We start from the raw sequence: 25816 nt of genomic DNA, 5'->3' as shown, positions 1-25816 counted from the left end.
ACACGTCTTTGCCTCTTTCTACACTCAAAGAAATCTGGTAAAAAAGAATACACATAACCCAACCTCCCCTGCCCCCCACCAAGTCCACCCCCACCAGCTTGCATATAACCTCAGGTCTCCACAGAAATCAATGTGCCTCTGTCTGTGTGTAACAAGATTATTATATTTTTTTTTATCAACAGCATTTCATGAGATCTCACGGTGAATGAGCAGTCAGGTTGAGAGGAGATTTTTAAAAAGCCTTTTTCTGAGGCCGAGGGAGCAGGTCAAATGTTGAAAGAATTTCCTTAAATGTCATCAATGTGCTCCTTGACTTGCAGGAGGGGCTGGAAGCTTTGCTAATCAAACCAGTTTTTCAAGCTAGAGATTTAGGCGAGGAAATGACTGCAATAGATCTGTCTATGTAGTGGAAACTATCTGTTTACAGGAATTGCTAGAGTCATTGTTTCAATAATAGTCAACTGACATGAGCAACTCACATTTGGATCCTGAGGAAGAAGTCCCACTTGAAGTGGACCGTGATGCTCCCTTCATGGAGAAAACCCCTTTGCCTCTACGAGTTGTTGTCACAGCCACACGAGGACGTTTGAGTGGAATCACTGCACGGGGCGGTGGGGGGACACGGCCATGGTAATCAAACAACCTAGAAAAGATTAAGTCAGCTGGACTCCATAAAACCTTCTGTGATTTCATGTCATGGGAGCTCTGTCAACTAAATTTGCATGTTATCTGAGAAAATTACCCTTTGAAACTGTAATCACTTTATATCAAGTCAAATTAAATTTCAAGGACCTATGCACATTAAGTGCCTTATTCAGATTTCAGTCACACACTGGTGCACAGACCAGATCAGATTTTTTGTGTGTAATTCAAATGAAGGATGTATTACAGGACTCTGCTATTTGCCGTATGGAAAATCCATAACTTGCTTTCCATAGGTCCACATAATTTCATTGTTCACAGCAAATAGCAGTACATTTTGTTGTGACATTTCAGCTCCTTTATTACATGCATGGCTTAAATTCTAGTTTTCTATCTGCTGTTCTTAAAGATGTAAAAGAAAGTACAAAAGAACTTTCCTGAAGACAGCCATCACCATAAAGCAATATCCTGCAGTTTCTGAAATAACAAGAGTCTTTGCATATGTTCTTTGTATTGCAGAATGAATTGGTGTAGAAATACTAAAATATCACTTTTTTAAATTAAGCATGCTTAATTAAGAAAAAAATAATGTTCAGACCAAAACCACTGTAGCAGGCAGATATTCAGACTTTTTACCAAAGGTACTCTATGACAAAAATGAACTTTTGTTCCCAAACAGAATAGCCTAATCCTAAAGATACAGTTATCAATAACAGATAACTAACCTGTGTACAGAGAAATAAAGGCAGTAAAAAAGCTAATAAGCCACAGATATATTTAGAACACAAATTATATGGGTTCTGGATATGATAGGTCAGGACAAGAAAGTTCCAAAAACAAAGATTTACAGTTCAGAGTCTGAAGCAGATGGATAGGCAACATCCTCATAAAATGTTCTCAAATTTACTTGCAACTAGTAATTATGGAAATTTATAACCGCATGCTTAATTTTCGCAGTTGTGAATACTGCCACCCAGCTGGGCAGATAGATACACATTTGAAAACATACACAAGAAACAGTAATTCACTCACCACAGCACCTAACAGTATGATGAACATAACACAGAGTTGAATTTAAATCTTCTAACCCATTTTTTGGTAAGTACATACCTAGTACTTAAATCAAACCACACTTCTGTCTGTACTGTAATCCTACAGACAGTGTGACCATCTCCCTCCTTTTCCATAGCTGCCTACAAAATGTGACACAGAGATCCTGTTACACTCAATGACTGAAATCCATGGCCTCAAATATTCCCACAAATGAGCAGCTTCTAACCATTGTTAGCATAACTAAAGAATTGTATGTGAAGATGGACACTAAAACATTTTTTCTACTTTTAATACAAATATTAGTGTTTATTGCCAGTCATCATTTATCATATTAAATGATCTGCAGGTTGGTCATAAACTTCTTTTTGATATTACTGGAAAAAATATTTCTGAATGCTATGAGCTGTCATGCAAAAGTTCACAATATGATTATTAGTCTGAATGTAATATTTTTTTAGCTTTCAATTGTTTGTGTTTAGATAATATAGGAAAAGGTGAAACTATGCTTTTTTTTCTCGAAATATATGAAAGAACATTTATCTAAATGACTGTTATTAATCTATTCCTACTTTTGTTTGCAAAATTTTGCAAACTTTTTGGCCTTGTTTTTTTTTTTTTTTGTCCTGTTCTGTATATTCCAGTAATCTGCTTTCTTTTAAAAAACAATGCTTCCATTTATAGTTTTGAAGCACCATGCCTGTTTTTCTTGTGCCTGTAATATGAGAAATGATAAAGAGAAATGCTCAAAGCAATTTTTTGTCCCAATAATCACTAGTGTGCATACAACTATGCCTTTTCTTTCAGTCACTTTTCTAAATTTACAGTTCTAATCTTGCCAATCTATCTTCATATAGATTTTATTTTAAAGAACTAACCATTCCAGACACCCTTTTTTGACCTCATATGCAGGTTTTCTACCACAGAAGTTCTGCTGTCTTAATTCTAAAAGACTTCTAAATTAAAAAAAAAAAAAAATACTATTGAATAGACTTATGGATACATTTCACTGTCAGTGGTTTTACATAACAATACAATTATCAAGAGAGACACCAAGAAACAACGCTTAATGTCCAATATGTTTTTTTTTAATTTTTGCTTTTTTTTTTTTTAATGAAAATTAACCATTACAGTTTATAATTTCTGCTACTCATAAAATACGGAATTGAGGAAAAAATTAGATATATACCTTTAATATTCATGTGGCATAGATGAGAAACACTATTCTGTTTAAAAACATGCAATTCCACAGATGAAATTCAGAGCTGTAACCTTGGAAAAAATAAATAAAAGCCTATGGAAATTAACTTTTTACAGGACATGTGCTACTCCTACTGCAAAGGCTGGACTGAACAGGATTAAACTGCTTTGATGGCTTTTACTTCATATGTTCATAGGCTATGATATATCTCACTATTTCTAGCATTGTCCAAAGGGGGCATGGTCATTTATATGCAAAACTAAAACTATTGGCTCAAATTCAACCCATATCAGGAGAAAACAAATATGAAAATATTGTTTCTACATTTTTCCTACTATGTTCCTAAGCAGAAAGGTATACAGCACATGCTAGCTTAACTTCTGGGTGTCTTTGTCCCCTGTTACTGTCCATTGCTTTACACAGAAGAAATGTGTTCAGATTAGAAACCTGTGAAAAAACCTGTGAAATATATTCAGAAGAAACCTGTTCAGATTAGACGAGGCTAGTGGAGCAATGCTTTGTTCCTCTCTGGCTCACTTGTCCTGTGCCAAACCAAGGTGCTGTAATGCAAAGACACTGCACTGCTGGATAACAAGTGGGTTATCTGTGATCATTCTTACTACTCCTGTGTTGTGGGGATTCTGCTACATCTGAATAAATACATTTTCACAGTGCTGAGCTGGGCTGTGTGCAACTACTCAAGCCAGAATCTCCAATTGCTCAGGCATCCAAATTCTTTTTGTCCTACAGGAACACACTGTTCAGATTGTGCTTTTGCTTCTCTCAAAGTTCTTCTGGACTTCCAAACGTTCTTGGAATATTCTTGAGGAGACATTGTATCTTTTAGTACACATGGTTGAAAATACAAAGCCAGGAACATCATACTGAAGAATTTTGCAGCCACTATACATCCCAGTGAAAGTAAGCCTGGAAGAACTCTACTTAACGACCATTAAAGTGTTCAGCACAGCAAATACCACAAAAGCTCTTAGAGAAGGATAAGATCTAAGGACCTGTTTAGTAAGCATGTATTTGGTGGTGGTGATCTTCTCTGCCTGATATTAAAAATATTCTTCTGATACACGATAGAAATAATGCAATGAATAATTGATAAAATCTGAATTGGCCTGTTTAACCAAACAATGGGATTATATTATGAACAAACATGAAAAATTATGTAGGATGTACAAAAATATAGGCACACATACCGATTGTAGAAATCATCTCTGTAGTAATCATAATCAAAGACATAACCACTGTGGAAAAACACAGAAAAACAAGAATGAACTGCCTCATAGGAAAATACACACTGATTAAAACTTCTGTGGTAATATTGGTTTACTCTCAAATTTCTATCCCTTCTTCAAAGTCCTTCCACTTCTTTTCTACATTGACAAACATAATGTACATTGTACACAGTACAAATACTGTGTACAATGTACATTATGTTTGTCAATGCTGTTGTCAGCTATCATGTATATTTGGAAATGTGAAGTCTGGGGCACACAGAACTGTGTAAACAGTGGACAGCACACACAGATGGGATTTAACACAGTGAGACAGCTCCTCACTGTGTAATTAGAGGATCATTATAGTGTAATTCTCTGAGTGATCAAATGAAGTTAGCATTCCAAAACTAACACCCTCTTCTTTTCTGGTCTAACATAGCATCATCAGTAGAGTCGGAAGACAGTTAAATACATGAAAGAGTGGGAAATGAGTGAGAAGGTGAGCTAAGACAGTTACTTCGATTTAGAGAAACATGAAAAGGATTGGACTTCTTCCTGGTCCTTGAGTCCACCAAATTGTTTTCATCAAAAAAGAGAAAAAGTAAAAAGTTAAAAAAATAAATGCTGAATAAGTGTTACAGGGATGCATTTCCTCTCAGGTTCAGGAAGGTATATACATACCAATCTGAGAAAAAACAGGCACCATCAAGGGAAACAAACAAATGTGAAATTACAGACATCCATGAGAAAATTACTTTTGAGCTGTCAATAGCAAAGTCAATCCCAGATTCCTGGTTTTGCATTCCATTTGCAACTTTCTACTTTTGTGGTGAAGAAATAGCAAAGAAGCCTTATCTATCCCATACACCCCCCACCAAAAAACAAAAAAAAAAGAAAAAAGAAAAAAGCCTCAAACCAACAAACCAATGCGCCAATAATGGCTCTGCACATGGAAGTCACATTTATACTCTGCCTAGTAACATGCTCTTTTACTCTTTTGAGAAGGACAATGATGAATAGTAAAGGTAAGAAACATGAAGAAAGTATCACAAAAGAAGGAGAAGCTTTAAGTGAGAAAGGAAAAAGATAGAAAAGACAGAGGTAATAAGTACAAAACACAGAAGAAAACTTTCCCTGAAAATAAAGAGACACTATAGAATGATAGTGTGATTTTGATTGGAAAGGACCTTAAAGATCAACTACACATCAAAGAAGCTTTTCACAGGGAATGGGCTTGTGGATAATTTCTGCTCTTGAACATTGAGCCAAGTGGGGTTTTTAGTGCATACTTTGAAGAATGTGTCAAGAATTCTACCAGAGCAGGTTAGGGCACAATTTCTCTCTCTGCCACACTTCTTTCACATGCAAGTGCCCAATTGCTAATAATAGAATAAGTTGTACTATCTGTCTGCACAATATTGCAGTAGAAAATCATGAGAGCTGCAGGCAACTGTGGTCCTTTCTTTAATTTATTTGAGAAAAGAAATCCTAAGATACATTTCATGTGAAACACTGAATTGAACAAGCCTGAGAGACTAGAACCCAGCAGCAGGAAAGCTGTGTGTGCCAGAGGATCTAAAATATCATTAAATAATAGTAGACTGTGTATAGTGATCATGTGTCTGTACCTTAAGATGCATCACGGTATCTTAATGTAAAACTAGCAATTTTTTTTTCTGAACTATATGACAGCTCTTATTTTGTCTTTCACTTCAGTCTGTATGGAACTAAGAAGAAGCAGGTATAAAGCTATTATTTTATTTAGTTATTCATAGCTTCCTAGTGGTTTTATTTAGCTGAAAGATTAATAGCTTCAGTAAGCACATACTTAATATTCAATGTGTGTTTTTAAGTAGATGATAACAGATAATTTGAAGAAATAATATTAAATTTAAAAGCCCTGTCACATGAAACCTTTTGCCTGGAGTTGACATTTATTTAATTTGCATAAAGACCAAACAAATTCACTTTTACAAGTTGAAGACCGTGAAGCTGGTGAAGGATAATTTACTGGCACCAGCTAGAGTAAGGATGAAGGATGACTATATTTTTCTGTAGTAACTCAGCTCTGTCTGTTACTACAGAACAGAATAAGGACTGCTGGCCCCTCAATGGGTATAAAAATTTTATATTGAATGATGATGTTTCATATGTAATAACATGTTGAAGAGATTATAGTGTGAAAGCAACCAGTACATCTCTCCATCTACAGCCATAATTGTTCCTACTTTGGCATGTCAAGGTACAGACATGGTCAGTGCTGCAGTACAACAACAAGCAGAAAATTAGCACAGATAATCACTGGCACTGAGATCAAGGTGACTGCAAGGCTCTTAACCTCTTGAGAGTTATTCCTTAGCAACCCAACAGCCTGTGTAATGGAGGCCACAGGTAATCACTCATACAGTGTTGAATAACAAATACTCAGCAGGTCAGAAGCAGAGAAAGGTTTAAACAAGCCTGTGAACTGGTGGAGTCAGCAGTTTCCTAATGGCACTGTAAGCAGGCAGATTGCTTACCCACAAACATGTGCCATCTCAACAATATTAACAATAGAACTGTGTGCATGATGCTGATATTAATGCAGTAGACAGTAAAAGACACTGCTTTACATGTGTCTCACAATGAGGCAAAGAAAACTCATCAATAAAATGTGCTTCTACTCAGCAAAAGTCATGGTTCCTTTTCCTAATTTAGTATCACCAAGACAATCTTGTACAAGCTGTCTTTTTTGGTTTCACTAAGCACTATGCATATCTTTAAAACTGTGTGTGCCTGAAGAATAAATGTCTCCCCCACGACCATATTTTCAGAGCTATGATTCTCTGTGTATTCAAAGTTGCTGTGCATATCAGCAGTTGCACATGTGCCAAGTAGGCAAATAGAGTATTATGCTTCTGCATCTTTGAAACAAACCTATGGATGTTATTATGTCTTTATATACCTGTTGTTGAACTCATATTACTACAAAAGTACAATCTTTTTTCCATTCTCTATGCTATGCCCTCAAAAGATGTTTATAAACTAATGATCACATCCCATTTTAACTTAGCTCCAAACATCAGTGGTATAACTGACTTCTGTGGGGTTATTCTAACTTTAGCAGAGGTAATGCAGAACAGAGCAGAAATAGTTTTTGTTATTTTCTTGTCAACAAGACTTTTCTCCTATTTAAATCAGGCTTAGCTAATATTGCTTTTTCTTTCCACAGGTCCAAAGACATTTAAATCATAAATGTTGACAAACCAGGCATAATGTATCTTAATTTAATTGACAGTGCTATTGCCATTTATACTGTCAGTTTTTTCTCTGTTGTGAGGCCTGAATAAACATATTAAATATAAAAGCAATATTTGTTCAATCAAACACTTTTTGGGAAGCACATATCAACCTAATAGTTGAAACTAGTATTCCAGTCATTTGTGAAATCATTTCTTGTGTCATGGGAAAAGAGTGTTAGAAATTGCTCTTGTTCAGAGCAAAAGAGAATCAGTCTAAACTTATATGATGTTAAAAAGGAAGTCATTGGGGGTAACTAGATGATTTAGAGAAGAAGCATCGAGAGATGGAAACTTTCCCTGTTAGAAAATCAATCAGATGGAAGTTACTTTCATAAGCTGTTAAAAAAAAGGTGCAGATTTCAGTCCACTCTTCAGTGGATGGTTACCTACACTCTCAGACATGAATCAAATTGATGGGCTGAGTTCCACCTTTACTTTAAAGAAAATTCTATTTTAGGTAAGGGTGAGGAAGCTGTTTTGCAGTTCAAGCTGTATATTCTGCAGAGAAAGTCAACATTCTCCAGACCCTGCTTTTTTGACAGACTTACCATCAAAAGTCAAATTATTTCAGTGATTCTTTCAACTAGGAAAAAAGTGGGGGCTGGAAGAGGAAAAATAATTGTGGAGAAGTATTTTACATTCATTTCCATAAAGAAGATATGAGGGCAAATAGGTATAGTTAAAAAGACAGTTTAACACCAAAATCCCCAATCACTTGTCCCAAAATGCCAAACAATTGGACAACACCTACTATTTGTATATTTCAATTAATGATTAAATTGCATAGTAATTTTGTAACCATAAGTTAATAAAAGTTTTTTTGGTTTTTTCCCTAATTCTGCACATTTGTTCAATTAATAAGACCAAGATGTAATTTTTCCTGAGTGGGGAAAGGATAAGGAATTAAGTTTCAAAAAGTGCAGCATGGAAAATAATACTTTAAGGGGATATTTTTTTCTGCAAAACTGAAAAATTTTTTGCAGTTCTAATCTGAAGAGATGCATTTTGTCCAAGGAGGACATGTATACATAAAAAAGATGACTTACAGTACACCATTGTCCATTGAAGTATCTTTCTGCAGGCACTAGGCAGAATTTATTTGTAATACGATTAGGCTGTATTTTTTCTGTCTCTAGATGTGTTCCTTTTCTGCTCTCACCCTCTCTTCCAAGAACTCTCATCCCAGTGAAATGCATTTTGGGAAAACTGTTGTACTTATTGTGCAACATGAATTTTAGACAAATCTTCGGCAAATATTCAAAGCTTCATATACACATTCAGGTAATTAAAACACAAAGACATTTTCCTGTAGAGGATTAGGCAAAGCTTGTGAAGCAAAGAACAAAGACATTGAGATCAATATTCAGACTCTGGGGATCAGCTGGTTTCAGAGCTGTTTATGGAAGCAAGACAGACAATAGTGATGCTGGCAAAACTAACCCCCAACAGTTTTCTGTACAGCTAAGTATTAGAATTCCTCCTAACTAAAGCTACTTACTGTGGCTGCAGGCACAGCTTATGCTTAATGTTATCCTGATCCTGTTTAGAAACAAAACAGTAGCTTTTTAATGTGAAGATAGCTGTGTAAATCTACTAAATATCTCCCCAACCTTTCTCCTCCTGTTACAGAACTATATTTTTTTTATCTGAGGTAATGACCTGTTATTTATGTTTTCTGTGGGAACACTTCATAGTAAGGCAAAGAAAAATATTTGGCCCAATCATTTCCCTGGTGTCCTTTAATTGTATAGTCTGACTGGAGAGTTCGTAGTGTCCCTATTTTACTTACTATTTTTTCTTCCTTAGTACAAGGGAGATGGGTCCTGCCTCTTAAAAATCTGTTTCAAATTCAGTGTGTTCAAAGCATCATTGTCAAACCATACACATGTGATTGATTATCCAATTTGCTAATAATATTGTGTACATTGAAGGTGTGTCATTTGACTTGGTTTGACAACTACAGTAGACTTATGTTGACTGGTGTAGGATTAAGTGATGGGTTTAGTGTTTCCACAGCATTTCAGTGAGCAGCAGTTTAAATTAAAATCCTAATGGTAGCACTGGAATTGAAAGAATAACTATTTAAGATTACAAAAACAGAAATCTGAAACTCCATGTACTTTTCAGACAAGCTGTCTTAGAAGCACTGAATGAAACACAAAAACACAGTTCACAAAAAATTAATCAAATGGAATGTGACAATGTCAGAGTTAATTTAAAAGAATAAACCACTTCCTTTTCTTTCAATTTTTCAAAATGTTTGAGTTAAATTTCTGTTCTTATTTACACTAAGTTTACTGATTAAATTACTAGGTAATTTTGTTATTTTGGACTGAGCAAGTCAAGATTTAAAGCAGCAAAATGGACTTGTGAAGGAGACAGAACTTTCAGTGTCCTGAGAACAGCTTGTGAAGTCAAGTCATGGTGACTGTTTTTCCAAGAGGATGCTTTGCAAGTGCAGTCACAATACAAATGAAGATACCAGATTCTGGGAATCTGCAAAAGCATTCTTTTGCTCCTGATCCACTGTGTAATAATTTCCATGGCAAGTGCATCTGATAAGGAGATTCTTCTATAACCAAGCACAGAACTGGATTCCGTTCCAGTCTGGTCAGAGATGAGTGGAAAGGACAGTTGTGCATCCCACAACCACCTGCGCGTCCTCTAGACCAGTGCTAGGTTTACTACTGTAACACTTAGGTAGAAAAATTGCAAAAGAAAGGTCTCCTAAAATCAGGCCTGCTTTGTTAGATAGGTGGTTGGCCTGTAATTTCTTCCAAGCGCAGCTAGCACTTTGCAGGTTCCCGTTTGAAAACAATCCTGGTATGAATAATTTGTTAACATAACAATCTATTCCTGCGTGAAAAACAACTAGTACCTGAATAAACATTAAATCTATGCCATGAGAATCAGTGAAGAAAACATGCAAACAATTTAAGAATAGAGAGATTTGATGGACAAGTAAAATACCTTTTACTAACCAATATAGTAATTGGCAAGAAAGCTATTAACCAATTAAAGTTGCACACAAGGTCTGTAAAAACAGTATAATACAAGTGGTGTGAATAAAGAATTGGCTTTTCATGCATGAAGAAAATGGAGTCTCGCTTGATTTTTCCAATAGACTACACTTTCCTTGATTTCTGGCAAATATTCCTAATACTTCAGTGCTTTGGAAAACCTTGTATTCATTCACTTTCTGCATACACTGTGAAGAAAATAAGATTTTTTTTGTGTAAGGGAGCAAAGAGTCACAAACCAAAGGAATTCCTAGAATATTGATGGAAAGACCTTTTGATTTACAGAAAGATATTCAAGTGTCACCACCCCAAATTACCTCAATGTAAATCCAGAATAAAGCTGTTGAAATCAAGGGATAATATTTTTTTTTGTCTTAAATATATGTCTGGATTTTTTCATTATAATCATTCTCATAAGTGAAAGGATTTTTGTCCCAGATGACTCACCTGAGTGTAATATGTGGCAAAAGGGTCTGGTGGCTTGTCATGACACTGATATTGCAGTTTCCCTATAAGTGCTACACAGACATATGGAAAAGCTGTTGATTTCTTGTCATGCAGGTATGAGGCAAGTATGAATCATCTAGCTGAAAATTTTCTATATACCTTTTCTAATTTACAAGAAGCAGTGTTTGACACTAAGAGACCTTTTTCCCCTTAGAGAAGCCTCATACTTGTTTTTTTTTTTTAACCTACTTTTTTAATGTCTCATCCAATTCAAGAACTGAGGTTCTGTGCTTTTCTTCTTTGAGTAATGTCTTTTTTGGTTAGGATGGGATCTTTCTCAGGTTTCCTCATTCACTTGTGCTCCTACCTTCCATAGCATGGAAGACTGCAGTCTGGATACTCTCCTGTTTTATTCTGCCCGGCATATTTCTTTATGGTTACCTCTAGATTCTAAGGGCATCTAACAATATGGGGTATTAATAATTTTCTCTCTCCCTCATTGATAATTTTTGAGGCTCATATTCTATGTGGAGTTTAATCAGGTTACATTTTTGGCTTCAGGTTTTACCTGATTTTCCCATGTCAAAGTTCTTTTAAAATACAAAAGTCACATTTTTAAAATCACATGTTGTAGACTCTGTCAAATATTTTGGTAGCAGAATTGATTGTTTCACTCTGGCTGCTATATCTTAAGAAGAAAAAAAAAAGAAAAGAGCCAACTCACAGCAAATCTGGGGAATTCAGTACGTATTTGATGTGATTTCCCTCCATTTCTCCTTTGCACTTGCTGAATGCTACAGTACTTCTGGAGACTCCTTCATATTGCTGTTTCAAGCTACAAGGAGCAGTTGCACAGCTGGAAATTTTGACAACTTGCTTGCAGCAGGTGGGTAAATTTCATTGGCTGATTGTTATTGTCCATTAAGAACAGAATACTAATACTTGAACAACCTGGTCTAGTGGAAGTTGCCCCTGTTTGTGGCAGGGGAGAGTGGAACTAGACAATCTTTAAGGTCCCTACCAAGACAAAGCATTCTGTGATTCTATGATTTGCACAAAATAGGCCTTGTGCAACTTTATGCTTCCATTATTGGCATTTTCTGTAGCATTTTTCCCTGGATTATGTGATCACAGTCCCCGACAGATGAGGGCTCTGCTTGCACTTTTATGCACCATGTTCTAGCAAACATTTAAAGAAAGTTTATTTTCAAGTGGTTTCCCACTGTGGGAAGTGTACATTAGAATTTAACAATACAAGCACACCCTAGACTACATTTAATTTTGTATAGTCTGTGGAATTAAGCTACCAAAACAATTTAGTTCTGAGAATTGCTGCCAGTATCTCTTCCCAAACGGTAAGATTCTGTGAAGTAATGAACACTGTTAAGGTGTCCCTTTCTCTGACTCCTCCTTGCCAATATGTTACCTTCTTGTTGAACTCCCCTTGCATAATTTTTGCCTCCTCCCAGCAAAACCACATTACTATTACTCATCTTTATAAAATTACATGGCTGGAATTCTACGTTTCTGTGAATGCTCTACCCAGTAAGACAGTTTTAGTTTTATAGCCTATAAAGAGTCATCCTGAATATGAAATACCCCTAACTACTGACACCTAGACAAGGTCAGCTTGAAACCAAATCATACTTGATTCCAAATTTAAAGTATAACCATGATTAATTTGTGTATGTGTATACAAGTGAAAAAATTTATTTTGCAAGGAGACAAACCGTTAATCAATACCTCTCAGGGTCCTCCATCTCTGCTAAAGGAAGGAAAATACTTTGGCACAATACTGCTATATAAGCCACTATAACGAGCTCCAGTTTTGTTCCAATAACTTCACTGTTTCAGAAGATGTAGCTTCCAGTTCCATCCCATATCCATTTTTTACGCCAAGAAAGGATAGATCTGCAGTATGAATTAGATTATTTGAGAAATGCTTCAGTTTTCCTTCTTTGTATATTGATCTTGATTTCTGTGAAGGCGTTAGCTACTTTCAAATAGTTCAGAACAAACAGTTCATGTGAAAAATGCAGTCTGAAAGTAGGTAGTTTTTCATTTTGACTTTCTTGTTTCTTGCCTGAAAAACTCTCTTTATTTGTGTCCCTTGATTTAGATGGCAAGAAAAAAAGGCCATTTCCAGTAGGTACTTTTGGCAAATAACTGCTTCTGACAAAAGACATCTAGAGTGTTGGTTGAAAAGAAACTCTGTATGAGTCAGCAGTGTGTACTCAGAGCCCACAGAGCCAGTCATATTCTGAGCTTCATCAGAAGGAACACGACCATCAGGTGAGGGAGGCGATTCTCCCCCTCTGTTCTGCTCTCATGAGACTCCATGTGGAGCACTGCATCCAGCTCTGGTGTTCCCAGCATAAGAAGGATGTGGACCTGTTGGAGCAAGTCTAGAGGAGAGCCATGAAGATGATCTCAGGGCTGGAGCATCTTTTTCAGGATGAGAGTTGGGGGCTACTGCACCTGGAGAAGAAAAGTCTCTGGGGAAGCCTTGTATCAGCCTTCTAGTACCGAAAGGTGCCTACAAGAAGGATAGGCGAGGGACTTTTGACAAAGGCGTGCCACTACATGATAGGACAAGAGGGAATGGCTTTAAACTGAAAGAGGGCAGATTCAAATTAGATATTAGGAAGAAATTTTCTCTGAGGATGGTGAGACACTGGGACTGGTTGCCCACAGAAGCTGTGGATGATTAATCTCTGCAAGTGTTCAAGGCCAGATTGGATTTGGCATTGAGCAGCCCGGTCTACTGGGTGGCACTAGTTGTAAACAGATGATATTTAAGGTCCCTTCTAACCCAAACCTTTCTGTCATCCTACAAAAATTTATAACTGTTGTGACTTACACCTACTTTCTGGTGTCTGTGTGGCTATCAAAATATTGGATAAAAGTAGCTGGCTACAGGGTGACAGCTGATTCAACTTTCCATCCTTCTTTAGAATAAAGGCTATGGGATTCAAGTGTGGAGAGCTCAGATTGTTTTTTTTTTTTTTTTTGTTTTTTTTTGGGGGGGTTTTTTTTGTTTGGTTTTTTTTTTTTTTTTTTTTTTTTTTTGATTAGAGACGACTGAAAAGAAAAAAAACCCTCTATATTTACAGAAATACAGTTTATACTTTTCAAATTAAACAAATTCTTCGGTATTGGCAACAGTCACTACCATAACAATGTCAACTGTGGCTGGTCATGCATGACAGATTCACTCTGTTATTTCCACTTCACATTTAAGACTTATTAACCGAGTTTTAATTATGCTCTAATATGTTGTGAAGGATTTCATTTTATTGAGCAAAACTAGTCCTTAGATGATTTCAGAACCAAAGCTAAGACTAGAAATTAAAGAATTTGAATAAACTCTTAGCAATAAAACTCTTATCCTGCTATTGATAAGGCAGAATATGACCTAATTCCCATTTTTTTTAAAGCCACATCAGCATTGAAGTTGTTATGACCTGTTAAACTTGTGCATACACTTAGAGTGTTTATGGCTGATGTAGAGAAATTTGTACTTTGGTTTGAGGAATGGTGAGAATTTTAAGGATCTGACCTGAACCTAAGATAAAAAAAAATCCCTGAACTCAATGGATAGTTACATAGTGCTTTTGAGCTACAGTTCCTAATTAAAACTAAGCAAAAAATTTCCCCCAAAGAGACTGAAACCAAATCAGCCAAAATCAAGACCTTTGAAATCAACACCAGTTTGGGCCAAACAGAGACTATTGAATATGATCATTAATACCCCTGACATAGTTGTGCTTCTTTTCAAATTATGGTGTGTAAATCATTATTCCAAGGTACTTGGAAAGCGGTTTGTAAACAAAGTCAAATCTCAGACCAAGATAAATTTGTAGAAAACAATCTATGATCCAATTCATTTTACTAGCTGAAAGCTCGCCTCATATCAGGACATATTGTGATTTTATTTCAATTAGGGTTATACCACAGTATGCAAATGCACAGCTGAATGACCCAGTAAGGCAAGTGTGAGTAGTTGTTCCTTGGTATCACACAAAAAGCTATTATCAGAGCAACACTAATGACAATAACACCTAGCCTGAAACTCTTTATATTTTGAAAAATATTTAGCAAACATGAGAGAAACATCAGAAATTTCCAATTTGCTCTGTTTAAGCAGTGTTTCTCTCTGATATGCCTCTTTCTGCACTGCCTCCTGTCTTGCTCCTGACTTTACTGTTTAGAAAACCAATGAATGCACAGACTGGTGTAGAGCAATAACTTCTGAAGCAAGTCCACTGACTGATTGCTATGATCACAGCTGGTTGAACTCCAAAGAAGAAATCTCTTTATCAAGGACCTGCCAGCTGTATTACAACAAAAGGGTGGGACAGAGACTGTCAAGTAAAAGTTCACACAGCAGCACTGGCTGTCTTTCTGGCATTTACTCTTTTAAGCAAATCTTTTTCTTGTATCTCAAATGCAGGTAAGATGTTAGATTAGATAGTTCAAATTTCAGTTTCTGGTGAAAAAGATCAAACTGATTTCAAGCATTGAATCAGAGGGATCAGCCATCAGATCCCCCCCAAATATTTGTTTAATGCCTAGCATGCTAAGAATGTAATATTAAGAGTTTAAATCGTTATTATTGTAAAAAAGTAGTTAGAGAAACATAGGCAGAAGAGCAAGGGTTATACACAGGCTGACTAATTTGTACAGCTTTATAGGGAATTTGAAACTCAAAATATAAAACTTCAAAATTATATCTTTTGGTATCTACCAAGAGGAAGACATTTAGATAAAACTCCTTTGTAATGATCTGGAAATTTGTGAGAAAAAATAAAGTCATATGCAACATCAATAAGAAGGATGAAAAACTGCCTCGATTTTCAGATGTCTTTTGAGTGGGGATCTAGGTCTCATGATATTTCTGCGTGTGACTGCCTCAGTAAGCTTATTCATACTGAATACTTGCAGAAGCCTGTATGGATTGCTGCAGCAAGATGCTGTGTTGATATCTCAGAGAGAGGAAATAGGAATACTGCTATCATAAACCTTTTCAAACACTATTTTTTCTAAGTTGTAGGTCAATCACAGCTGTTTGGGAAAAAAAAAAAGCAAACTAGATGTAAATTGTTTTGTTCCACCGTGAAGGTACATGCCCAGCAAATATTGTCCTTCCTCCTCCCTCCATTCCCTAGACAGTATCTCCCTTTTTTTTTCTTTTGAGTTGTCCTTTTCCCTTGACTTTCCTACTGTGTTCCCAGATTTCAGTCCTACACGCCATGAATATTTCAGCCTCCTGAACTTCCTTCAGAAACATTCTCTTGCGAATAATTTTCTCTCCTGTAGACAATGTCCTGCCTATCTGATACACAGGTGGTGAGAACACAAATATTCAGTGCTAAGGAATTGTTCATCATTAAACCAACACATAAATTATATGGAAATGTATTATTTTTCTAGAATTGCTGTGGAAAGGGAAGTCTTGGAAGACAGAAATAGTAGACAGCAAAAAAAAAAAAAAAAAAAAGAGAAAGGGTAATGGAATAACCAGAAGAGAAAAAAGCATGCTCTCATGCTTTTGCCTTTTCCAATTACGAAGAACATTGCTACTAACATTATTAAGGTCAGAGAGAGGAAAAATAATTTATTAAGATTATTATCTCTTGAATTTGTTGCAAATGAAAGTTATTTTAGGAATTATGAATTAGGAAAATAACTTTTTTTTGCTAAATTCATTAGTCTTTTTTAATATATATATTGCTCTGTGTGTGAAAGTAGAAGTGCTGTGCAATGACAAAATCAGGCAAATAGGGAAACCATAAAATAATTAGATTTAGATTGCAGATCAGTAGGAAAAGTACATAATCTAGGATCTTTAAACATTGAGTAATGTCACAAAACCACTGAAAAATTCAGTCACAGCAATGGACTAACATTGTTATTACTGTAGCTTTGTAATCACTTGTGAGAGAGCTTTAAGAAAAAAAAATTATTAATTTATAAAATAGCTGTATTCATGCCCATTTCAGAATCTTAAAATAATAGAAAGTGAGCAGTTATAGAAAAACTTCATCCTTGTGGGATTTGGAAGATTGGAAGAGAAGAATGTCAGAACTACTACCTGAAATTAAATGGTATAGATTCTCAGTGTCTTCCACAGGTATCCATATGTGTCAAATCCCAAATCCCTCCTGAAAGTTTCCTCTAGTAAAGAGCCTTTGCAGAGCCCTGAGATGTGCCTCTTCCCTCCAGGTTAAACCTCACACGTAATCAAAGAGCTGGTTGTTTCAAAGGGCATTCTGCAAAAGGAAGTAATCTACTACTGCCTACCTAAGTCAGAAAGCCCAAGTGGTTTTAAGCACAAGAAATTACTGCCTGGGTCTAAACAATGAGTTTAAATCATTTTCAGGTGTGTTCAATCCTCCCGTGATTTTCATGAAAACAGCTCCTGAGTACCTGTCCTGAATATGAATGAGAATTACAAGATTATGTTCTGGTTGGTAGTTTTATTGGGGTCATAATAACAGAGCAAAATAGTATCTCCTCTTTTTTGTTTTTTTCCCTCTGCCAAAGAAAAATAATTTTCTTAGCTCTCTCTTCAGTAGTTGGGTAGGAACACTGTTTGCTCCTTCCAGCCATGCTACCAGATCACCAGGATGAAGAACAAGAGAAAAGGAAGTTTTACAGCTCCATGGCTGCATTTTATTTTGTGCCTCGCAACCTATTGGCCATTGAAAAATCAACAACAAAATAATCCCCCTCAAAAACTGACTGTGAATTGAAAAAACTTGCATAATTTGGAAGTGGACTGAGAATTTTCATAACAGACCCTGGAAGAACAAGGCTTTTATTTAAACTGTCTCAGTTCTGCAGAATGGGATCCCTCAAACCAAGGGATGAAAGAATTTCCTGTAGATCTGCAAAATGGCCTTGCAGGAAAGAAAATGCTACTAAGTAAAAGAGAGAAATGTGAGTGACAAATTTGAGTTATTTGATGTATCTTAGAACTATTCTTCTGGAAGAAAATTAATGAAATTTACTTTTTCTATTTTAGAAGCCTTTCCAAGCTCTTACAAGAACCTGAGCACACCAAAATTATTCTGTCTCTTGCAGAATTAAGTACCTATGTTTGACAGTTACTGTGATTAAGATAGTTTGGAAAAGGCATGGCTTTTCAGTATTTTCTACTGTCATATCCTTTCTAGAAAGCGGACTTTGGTGAGGAAAGTAGTAGTTTATGCTACTACTCTAGTAGTATAGTGTTTTCATTAAGAATGTAAAAAAATGCATTAACTAGTGTTAATTTTACTTGTCTCTTCTTTCTTCCATGACAGAGAACTATTCATCATTATATGAATATATACAATGAATTAATTTTCATTTATGTTTCCCTCTGGGCTTTTCACCAAAAATTATACTGCTTATAGGAAACAATCAATAAAAAACCCACAAAAAATATTGAAAAAATCATTTTCAGTGGTAGAGATGGTAATTTTCAAAGACCATCTCACTGAAGGACTACTGCTTGCTTATGCAGAAATAAGCCCATTCTCTGCAGCTGGCAGTAAATGAATCTGTTTTCAGGAGGCTGAGAAAAAAAATCAGTTGTTTCTCTCTCTCTCTCTCTCTCCCTGCCTCTTCTGAATTCAGCAATATGGGACATATTAGTAAATGATATCTGTCAGAGAAGAGAAATATTTTTACATGTTTTTCAAAATTATTAGTTGCTATGATGGAATTTTCTGCCTCTGCATGTGTTGAAGTTATATTGACTGCATGTTATTATGGAAGTAACATACAATTATAGTTAGAAACCAAAAATAATTAATTCAAAGAATTTACTGTGCAACACACAAAATAATTATGGCCTCTATTCGCCATATAATACTCTTACAAGCCTTAAAAGATGCTACATTGGCTGTGTCTTACAAAAAGAGATTTTAATTTTAAGGCTCATACCAATGACCAGTTACAAATTAGGTGAAATTTATCAGGTACTAAACTCTTAAATGCAGATATCTATTATAAATCAGCTGCCAATAAATAGTTGGTGCTTAATAAATGGATAACCAGTCGAATTGTCTAGAGAGAATGATAACTGTTTTGTTGAGGTGATAATTATGCATCTTTACTGTTAGAAAATTTCCAGCTATGGAGAGATGATATGGATAATTAAAAGATGTCGGTATTTTAAATATATATTGCTTTTAAAATATAGTACATCCTTTGCACAAAGCAGGATGAACTTAATATGAGATGGCACTCAGCTGTTCTTTTTGCAGTGTCCATTTTGTAGTATCCATATCTTTTTTATTAAGACTCTTGCCTTGTCTTTTTAAGTCTAAACCTTTCAAACTTTTCTGCATTAAGCTAATTTGATGCATTTTCTGTTGTTATTTACCAAAACTCCTGCCTCTGATATTAATGTCTTCCAGGCACTCTGAGCATTTGCATGACTTCTTTTTTATACTAAACCTACATGAACATGAATGCTATATAACATGAAAAGGAAAGAAAGTTCAGACACCTCTCAGTTTGCTTATGTTGAATATGAACACAAACCCCAAAAAGTGTGGAAATAACATTTTTGGAAAGGATTATCCTGTGCCCTTACAGGCTGTCACTCAGCATTCTGCACTAACAAATATTTCAGCCTTCCCTAAGGATTTTATCTTCATTGCTAAGGGGCAAAGGAAGACAACACAAATATCAAATTCAATTTTGTATTTTAGCCCAAAATCACAATATTGCATTCAGTCACTTTTATCTGAAATAGACTGTATCCTTGACAAATTTTTGCTCCTGAATGTTACCATTAGAGACTTTCATTAAAGATGTTACTATGGCTTCAGTGCCAGATTACGCCCCTGCCTTGCACATGGAGTAAAGGAGAGTGGCTTTTTCTTCTTTGCTATGCATTTTGCATAGAAAGAATGATAAATGGAATTGTCTTTACCAAGGGAGTACAGGAGGTGTTCTCTCCCTGCATTTGAGACACGAAGGACAACAGCAAGAGCTGGGGTCTGCTTCTCTCTGGCTGCTTTCTGAGGGTGGGGAAAAATGCAACATTTTATCAACCAATTTTCCGTTGCAGGATCTCATGGGATGATTGCAGCCCTGCACATACACACAGAGCTCAAAAACCTGTGGCAGACTTGAGGTCTTAGGTTGCCACACTTCATGTTCCCTTCCCCTGCCAAAATTAGCAATGGAAAAGCACCAAGAAGTAATATGCTTAGGCACAGCAAAATCAAAAAGCTTAATTAGGTCCTGCAAGCAGCATAATGAGAATGTGGAAACAAATCTCTGTTACAGAAGATAGATGAATGGGAGGCTGGTGTGCAGGATCAAGCCATCTGGAGGCAGCCAGAAGTAATTTAGATTGGTGTTTTGACAAACTCGGGCAGCAAGATCTATTAAGGGCACCCATGTGTTTGTTTAATAGTGGTTAAGTCAGCATTTCTTCTGCAAACATTACTGTATTTTAAAAGCCTGGTGGTTGCAGCTGTCTGGGCTAAAACTTCAGATACAGATCCTGTCACAAGAGCTCATTTTCTGTAAAAAAGAATTCTCTGGTTTTTGTGGGACTAGGAGGAGGGCTCTTTTATGTGGTACCAACGAGGTGGATGTTGGTTTGGGCCCCTCCTTATAACATGGTGGTCTAACCCTCTGATGCCCTCCTTGGGGGTGGAGGAAATACAGAAGTAAAAGGCAAAAGTAGCACACAGGGAATAATTTTGAGAGATTTTATCTATCTTCATTATTACGAACCTGCATAAAAGAATTCGAATACATTACAGGCAAACTTCTGAAATGTTCTGGAGAAAAGCTGAGTCTATTTGTGCAGATTAGAATTCCCAAGAGGAATCAGTTTTAGAGACAAAGTCATATACAATAAATATGTGGACACAATGTGCGTTCACATAGCGGCCAACAATCTACTCATATGGAAACAAACCCAAAGCCAAAACACAATGCTTCCTCCTAGGCAAATTAGCTAAAATTGCCAGCATGGTTATTAAAATCATGATAAGAAATAGGAATTACTATTTTGTGGCAAATAATGTAAGCACTAACATTGTATTTTTTTTTTTTTTCCTGGATTGTTGTACTTAGAACTTTGCTTCTCAATGAAAACGGCATGAAACTTCTTTTTTTTTAATCTTAAAGTTGGCATTTTCGAATAATCACTTCATCATGAGAGTGGAGGCCCCAAAAAGCCAACTTAATAGGATAAGTTACAATTTGGGCTAATGAGAGCTATTAACAGAAGTGACTGAATTTTATAGTAAATTTGAACATTTCAAAGCATTCAAAACAAGAGCAGTGTAACCTCCATACCCCCTCCAAATATTTTCCAATAAGTTTGAGTTGGTAAAAAGTAAAACCAGCAAGCAATTAATCCAAAATATACTCAAACAAACCAGTTACTCTATGCTACAGAAACAAAGGCATATCTCAGTCCTGTTTATGCTAATTTGTAGAGTTCTTTTGATCATAATTTACACACTTTCTTGCTTGTTAACTTTACTTCGCACTTCAGAATTTGAAGTTGACTTCCAGCTCTGCAATTAGTACAACAATTTGGAAGTTGCTGATAATTACATGGTAGAGCTAACCCTTAAACAGATATTTTGTGTGGGGTCTTTTGTCTGCAGTTCATATGCTCGATAGTACAAAGTGTGGTGTGAACAAAGGAAGATGAGAGTAAAGACATAAAAAACACACTTCTGAAGGAAAACAGGGAGGTAGAATGTTAGGATTATTTGGAAAGTTTTAAAGAAAGAAGCTGAAAGGAAAACTGCACATGGAAAGTGAAATTCAGACTCAGAAGTAAAATACAGATAATTACCACTAATACATATATTAATCTACATTTTATAGAAGAGTGATATGTTTTAAGAATATGACACATTTAAAAATAAATTTTTAAGTATGATGAGTTATCATTTTTATATAGACAACATATAACTGTTTAAGTGACTGTGACACTATGAAAGCTATGGCTGAAATATGAAAATCAGTACAGTGATTTATAATCCGGCTAAAACGTGGGGGGTTTTTTTTCTATTTCATGAATTTGATTTTATTTCTGTTATTGAAGTAGTACAATTTTTTAAAGGACATTATCAATTTTTCATGGTTTAGACAAGTGGTATAGATGATATTTAGAATGGTTTCTGAATAAAGTCAGTGAAAATAAATTAATAAACCAGCTACCTTTTAATGCAACATTTAACTCCTATATGTATTTTAGTGTAAGTTTTGTTTAGTCAATAAAAGCAAAACATACTTAGTTTCCTTTTGAGAAGGAAAATATCCATGGCTGCTGACTTTATTGAGTAAAAGCTGCATTTTATAAGCTTAAATATAGTAAATAACCATCATGTCGAAATAGGATGTTTATGCTCAACATAATCTCATAAATTGTATTGTATGGCTGTTAAACATATAAATATCCATGAAAATATACATATTCTTACTTACCCAACGGACAGAAAAGGCTCCTTTGATTCAAGTCTGTCAAGTAAATAAAAAAAAATTTAAATATAGGTATTTATTGTGTTTAAAAACAATTGTGCAATGAATTTAAAACAGCTGTTCTCGGTGTCAAGTTTATTTAATGACAAAATTTAGCACCAATAGAAGGGCCTGATGCATTTTAGTAGGTGCTTTTAGTATTCCGCTTTAGTTTCCGCTTAACTTGGAAAAAATCCCATTTATGCAATGGAACTTTAATCTAGAAATCAAATATTTACAAAGTAGCACATCTAGACCCTTTGAATGTCACAGATTCAGATGACTTGTGTAGATATTTTAATGGAATGTCTAGCATGAACAAGAAATACTTTGTTCTTTTTGTTGCCTTTTTAATTTTTTGGGGGGGGGTTGGTTTCCAGCATCCTATGCTTATATGACATGATCACTTCATCCTTATGATAGCTTCTGTCCCATTTGCCAGAATTGGCCTTGTGCTGGATCTGGGTGCCACTGTTTTGGTAGATCCAGAATCATGCTCAGTTCTAAACCCAGTGGTTCAAAGTGCTCTCCCCCTCCCTGCTGTGGCTGTGAGGAGATGCAGCACCTGCACATTGGCAGGAGCCTCTTCTGGGAGTTTCTGTCCAGCCAGGGCAGATACAAGACTCCTCAGCTGTTCTATCAGGCAGTGTTCCTGTTTTGGTATCTGCAACTGGCTGCACTTACTTTTTTTAGTGTGTTCTGGCTTTACTGAGTTTACTGATATCAGCTGCTTGATAAGACCATTAGTAAGTGATTTTAGGATGCTTTATAAACATGTTTAAAGCATATTTGCAGCTGAGTAATTTTGAGTGGTTACATGATGTGCAAAAATTTCTGTTGTGATGATTCCCACTGAGCAAACTGTGTTAGGAAGAGCAGAAAATAAATGCCCAGGTCATTAATATCTCTTTGTAGCCTTTAATAAAAGTGTTTCTAATGCAGCAAAGGGTATCATATGTGGAACTGAACATTTAAATTATAAATCTGAAAACAATTTAGTCCCAAAATAAAATATGTGTGATATAATTACTTTTAAACAATTACCATTAGTGTTAAACAAATAATAAATGTTTTAGGGAAAAAGTTTCATGAAAGATATCTTTGTAAAAAAACAGTACTGTTTCCATTGTTATTATTCAGCAAAGGTTTTGTGCAAAAACTCACAAACCAATAGACCAGTTTAATTATTACCATAATCTAAAATCCAAAACACTGTCCCTTTTCTGTTGTCCTAATGACTATAGCTCACTGTTCCATTGCTTTCTGGGGTTCAAATCCAAGTGGAACTAGAAGAACAGAAGAGGAAGCACTGATGGCTTTTCATATACCTGGAAGAACAGTAAAAGCTCAAAGCTGCATGTCCTTGTGGTTGGGGCAGTCCCAAGAAAATCTGAGCTTGGCATTCTCTGTGCTCAGGCAGTGCTGCCAGAGAGCAATGAAATGACAGGGTCCTTCATGAAGGGTTTCACCCCTCTCCTGCACATTCTGTGCACTAGTGTCACATTTCGGTTTCCTCTTCTTCTTCTTAACGAAATGAATCAGTCGGGGAAGCACTCAGTGTTTGGCAGGAGAGATTAACTATAAGCAAAATGACCAAAGAATGAAAGCCCTAGAACATACTTACATACTTCATAATACATAAATGTTGTAATCAAAATTACCCTGATGGAGGATATTCTGGTGGATTTTACTTGAAAACAAAGAGTGTGTGTGATAGAATGCCCTGTGGGCAAAATACTGCAATTAAAAATCTATTTGAAGTCCGTTCTCAAACTGGAATTTAATTTGATTTAAATAGTGCTGCCCCAGGTTTGACCTCTCTCTATATTTGACTAAATGGTTTCAGATGATTTGCTGAATTACTTTTAATTAGTCCAAGTGTTCCTCATAGTAAATGAACACAATTATCTGTTGGCCTTTTACTTGGTAATTCAGTATATGGAAAAATAATATAAAGGTTTAAAACTGCAACACAATATGAAATAACATCTTATATAATCTTTACTGGTGACATTTGTCAATAAAAAACACTTTTTACCTTTCTTTTCAACCTAATATACACTGACTTTTCCAGAGTTTTGAGGAATTATTGAAAAATTAAATATGATATTGCAAAAAGACTAATTCTGATAAGTTTAGAGAAGGGCTGTCATACACTTCCAGGAAAAATCTTAAAGCAGATGTCTTCTTTGCAAAAATATATTTTTGTGTCCAAGAAATACTAAGCTAGACAGTGAACAAAGGGAATCATGTATTAATTATGTAGGAGTGGTAGTGAAGCACGAGAGATTGAGATTCTTTCTTTCCTGAAATGGTTTTCCCATCAGAAAAGACCAGTTTGTCAATATGCCAAGGCAATATATCAGTTGGAATAGGAGGGAGGGAGGCTAATCTGTAGCATTACTGGGACAAGGCAGACTGAGGTGGTGTTTCACTTTGATTCTCAGCTAAGATTTTCTGAGCTAAGATTTTCCTTATCTACATATAATAGATAAGTTTTGCAGGAGAAAAAAGAATTTTTACACTATGCCAGTTGTTCAATTAAAACCAGTCACTGTAAACTGAACAGGCAGAGGAAATTAATTACTACCTATTGATATGTTACCATCCTGTCACACTGCATTTAAAATAAGGACCCTACAAATTTCCCATTTAGTGTTATTCCCCTTGCACCCTGTCTTGGAGAGATATTTTACAAGGTTTGATTAACCCAATTGTGCATTTTATGATTTTCTTTGCTGCTAAAGTTTCTTATATAAATGGCAATGATCTAAATTCCATCTTTGACACGGACTGAACATCCAGATGGACAAATTTTCAAGGTTTGCAGGCACACATACAGGAAAATGTGACTAGACTAAGGATATATGGATTCCTCTTTGACTTGTAAGCAAATCATGGAATGACAGCAAGATCCCAAAGTAAATTCTACTTTCTTGTACAATTGTCCTATTAAGATTACAGGCAAGAATTTTTCTGCATTTGAGGCCTGACCTGAGATACATAAATCTATATAATTACTTGTTAAAGAATCCTCTCCTCTCCTTCCCAAAACTGTGTACAGGACAAAGTGAATAACATTTCTAACAATATCAATGCAGTACACAAGCAAATGGATTTCAGCCAAGGATTCTCCAAGGTAATTAATTATGAATCAATATATTCTTCCTTGTGGAGATCATATAATTTCATCTTTAAGCACTTAGTAGGAAAAACGTGGAATTTAATGAATTTATTAGGATTCTTATTCTGACTTGTTGAAAAAACAAAACCATCTGCCCTGAATCAGATAAAGGGGTCAGGAACTAATATTTTTTCAGATGAGTCATCATCTTAGGTTACAACCTTCATATCAAAATTCCTGAGGCGGATTAGCTGACTGTGTAGCTGACATCACACATTTTCTGTTTGACTATAAAATGTATGAATAGTGACTGCAGATTTCAGGGGAGT

General features: G+C 35.6%; 1 protein-coding gene across 2 annotated transcripts in view; it reads right to left on the bottom strand.

Annotated features, from left to right (window-relative positions):
* Positions 1–25816, bottom strand: part of RALYL (RALY RNA binding protein like) — a 367232-nt gene that overhangs the window by 29540 nt on the left and 311876 nt on the right. For both annotated transcript variants that reach the window (XM_041412786.1, XM_041412787.1), the window contains 3 exons: positions 22331–22363; positions 4102–4149; positions 480–643 (listed from right to left, as the gene is read on the bottom strand). In XM_041412786.1, the coding sequence (XP_041268720.1) occupies positions 480–643; positions 4102–4149; positions 22331–22363 (245 nt within the window). The remainder of the gene's footprint in view (positions 1–479; positions 644–4101; positions 4150–22330; positions 22364–25816) is intronic.

This window comes from Onychostruthus taczanowskii, unplaced genomic scaffold (assembly GCF_017590055.1).
Source record: "Onychostruthus taczanowskii isolate IOZ18803 unplaced genomic scaffold, ASM1759005v1 scaffold4, whole genome shotgun sequence".
In the NCBI taxonomy this organism is placed as follows: Eukaryota; Metazoa; Chordata; class Aves; order Passeriformes; family Passeridae; genus Onychostruthus; species Onychostruthus taczanowskii.
Note: the sequence above shows the minus strand (reverse complement) of the source record. Positions and strands in the feature narration are given on the sequence as shown.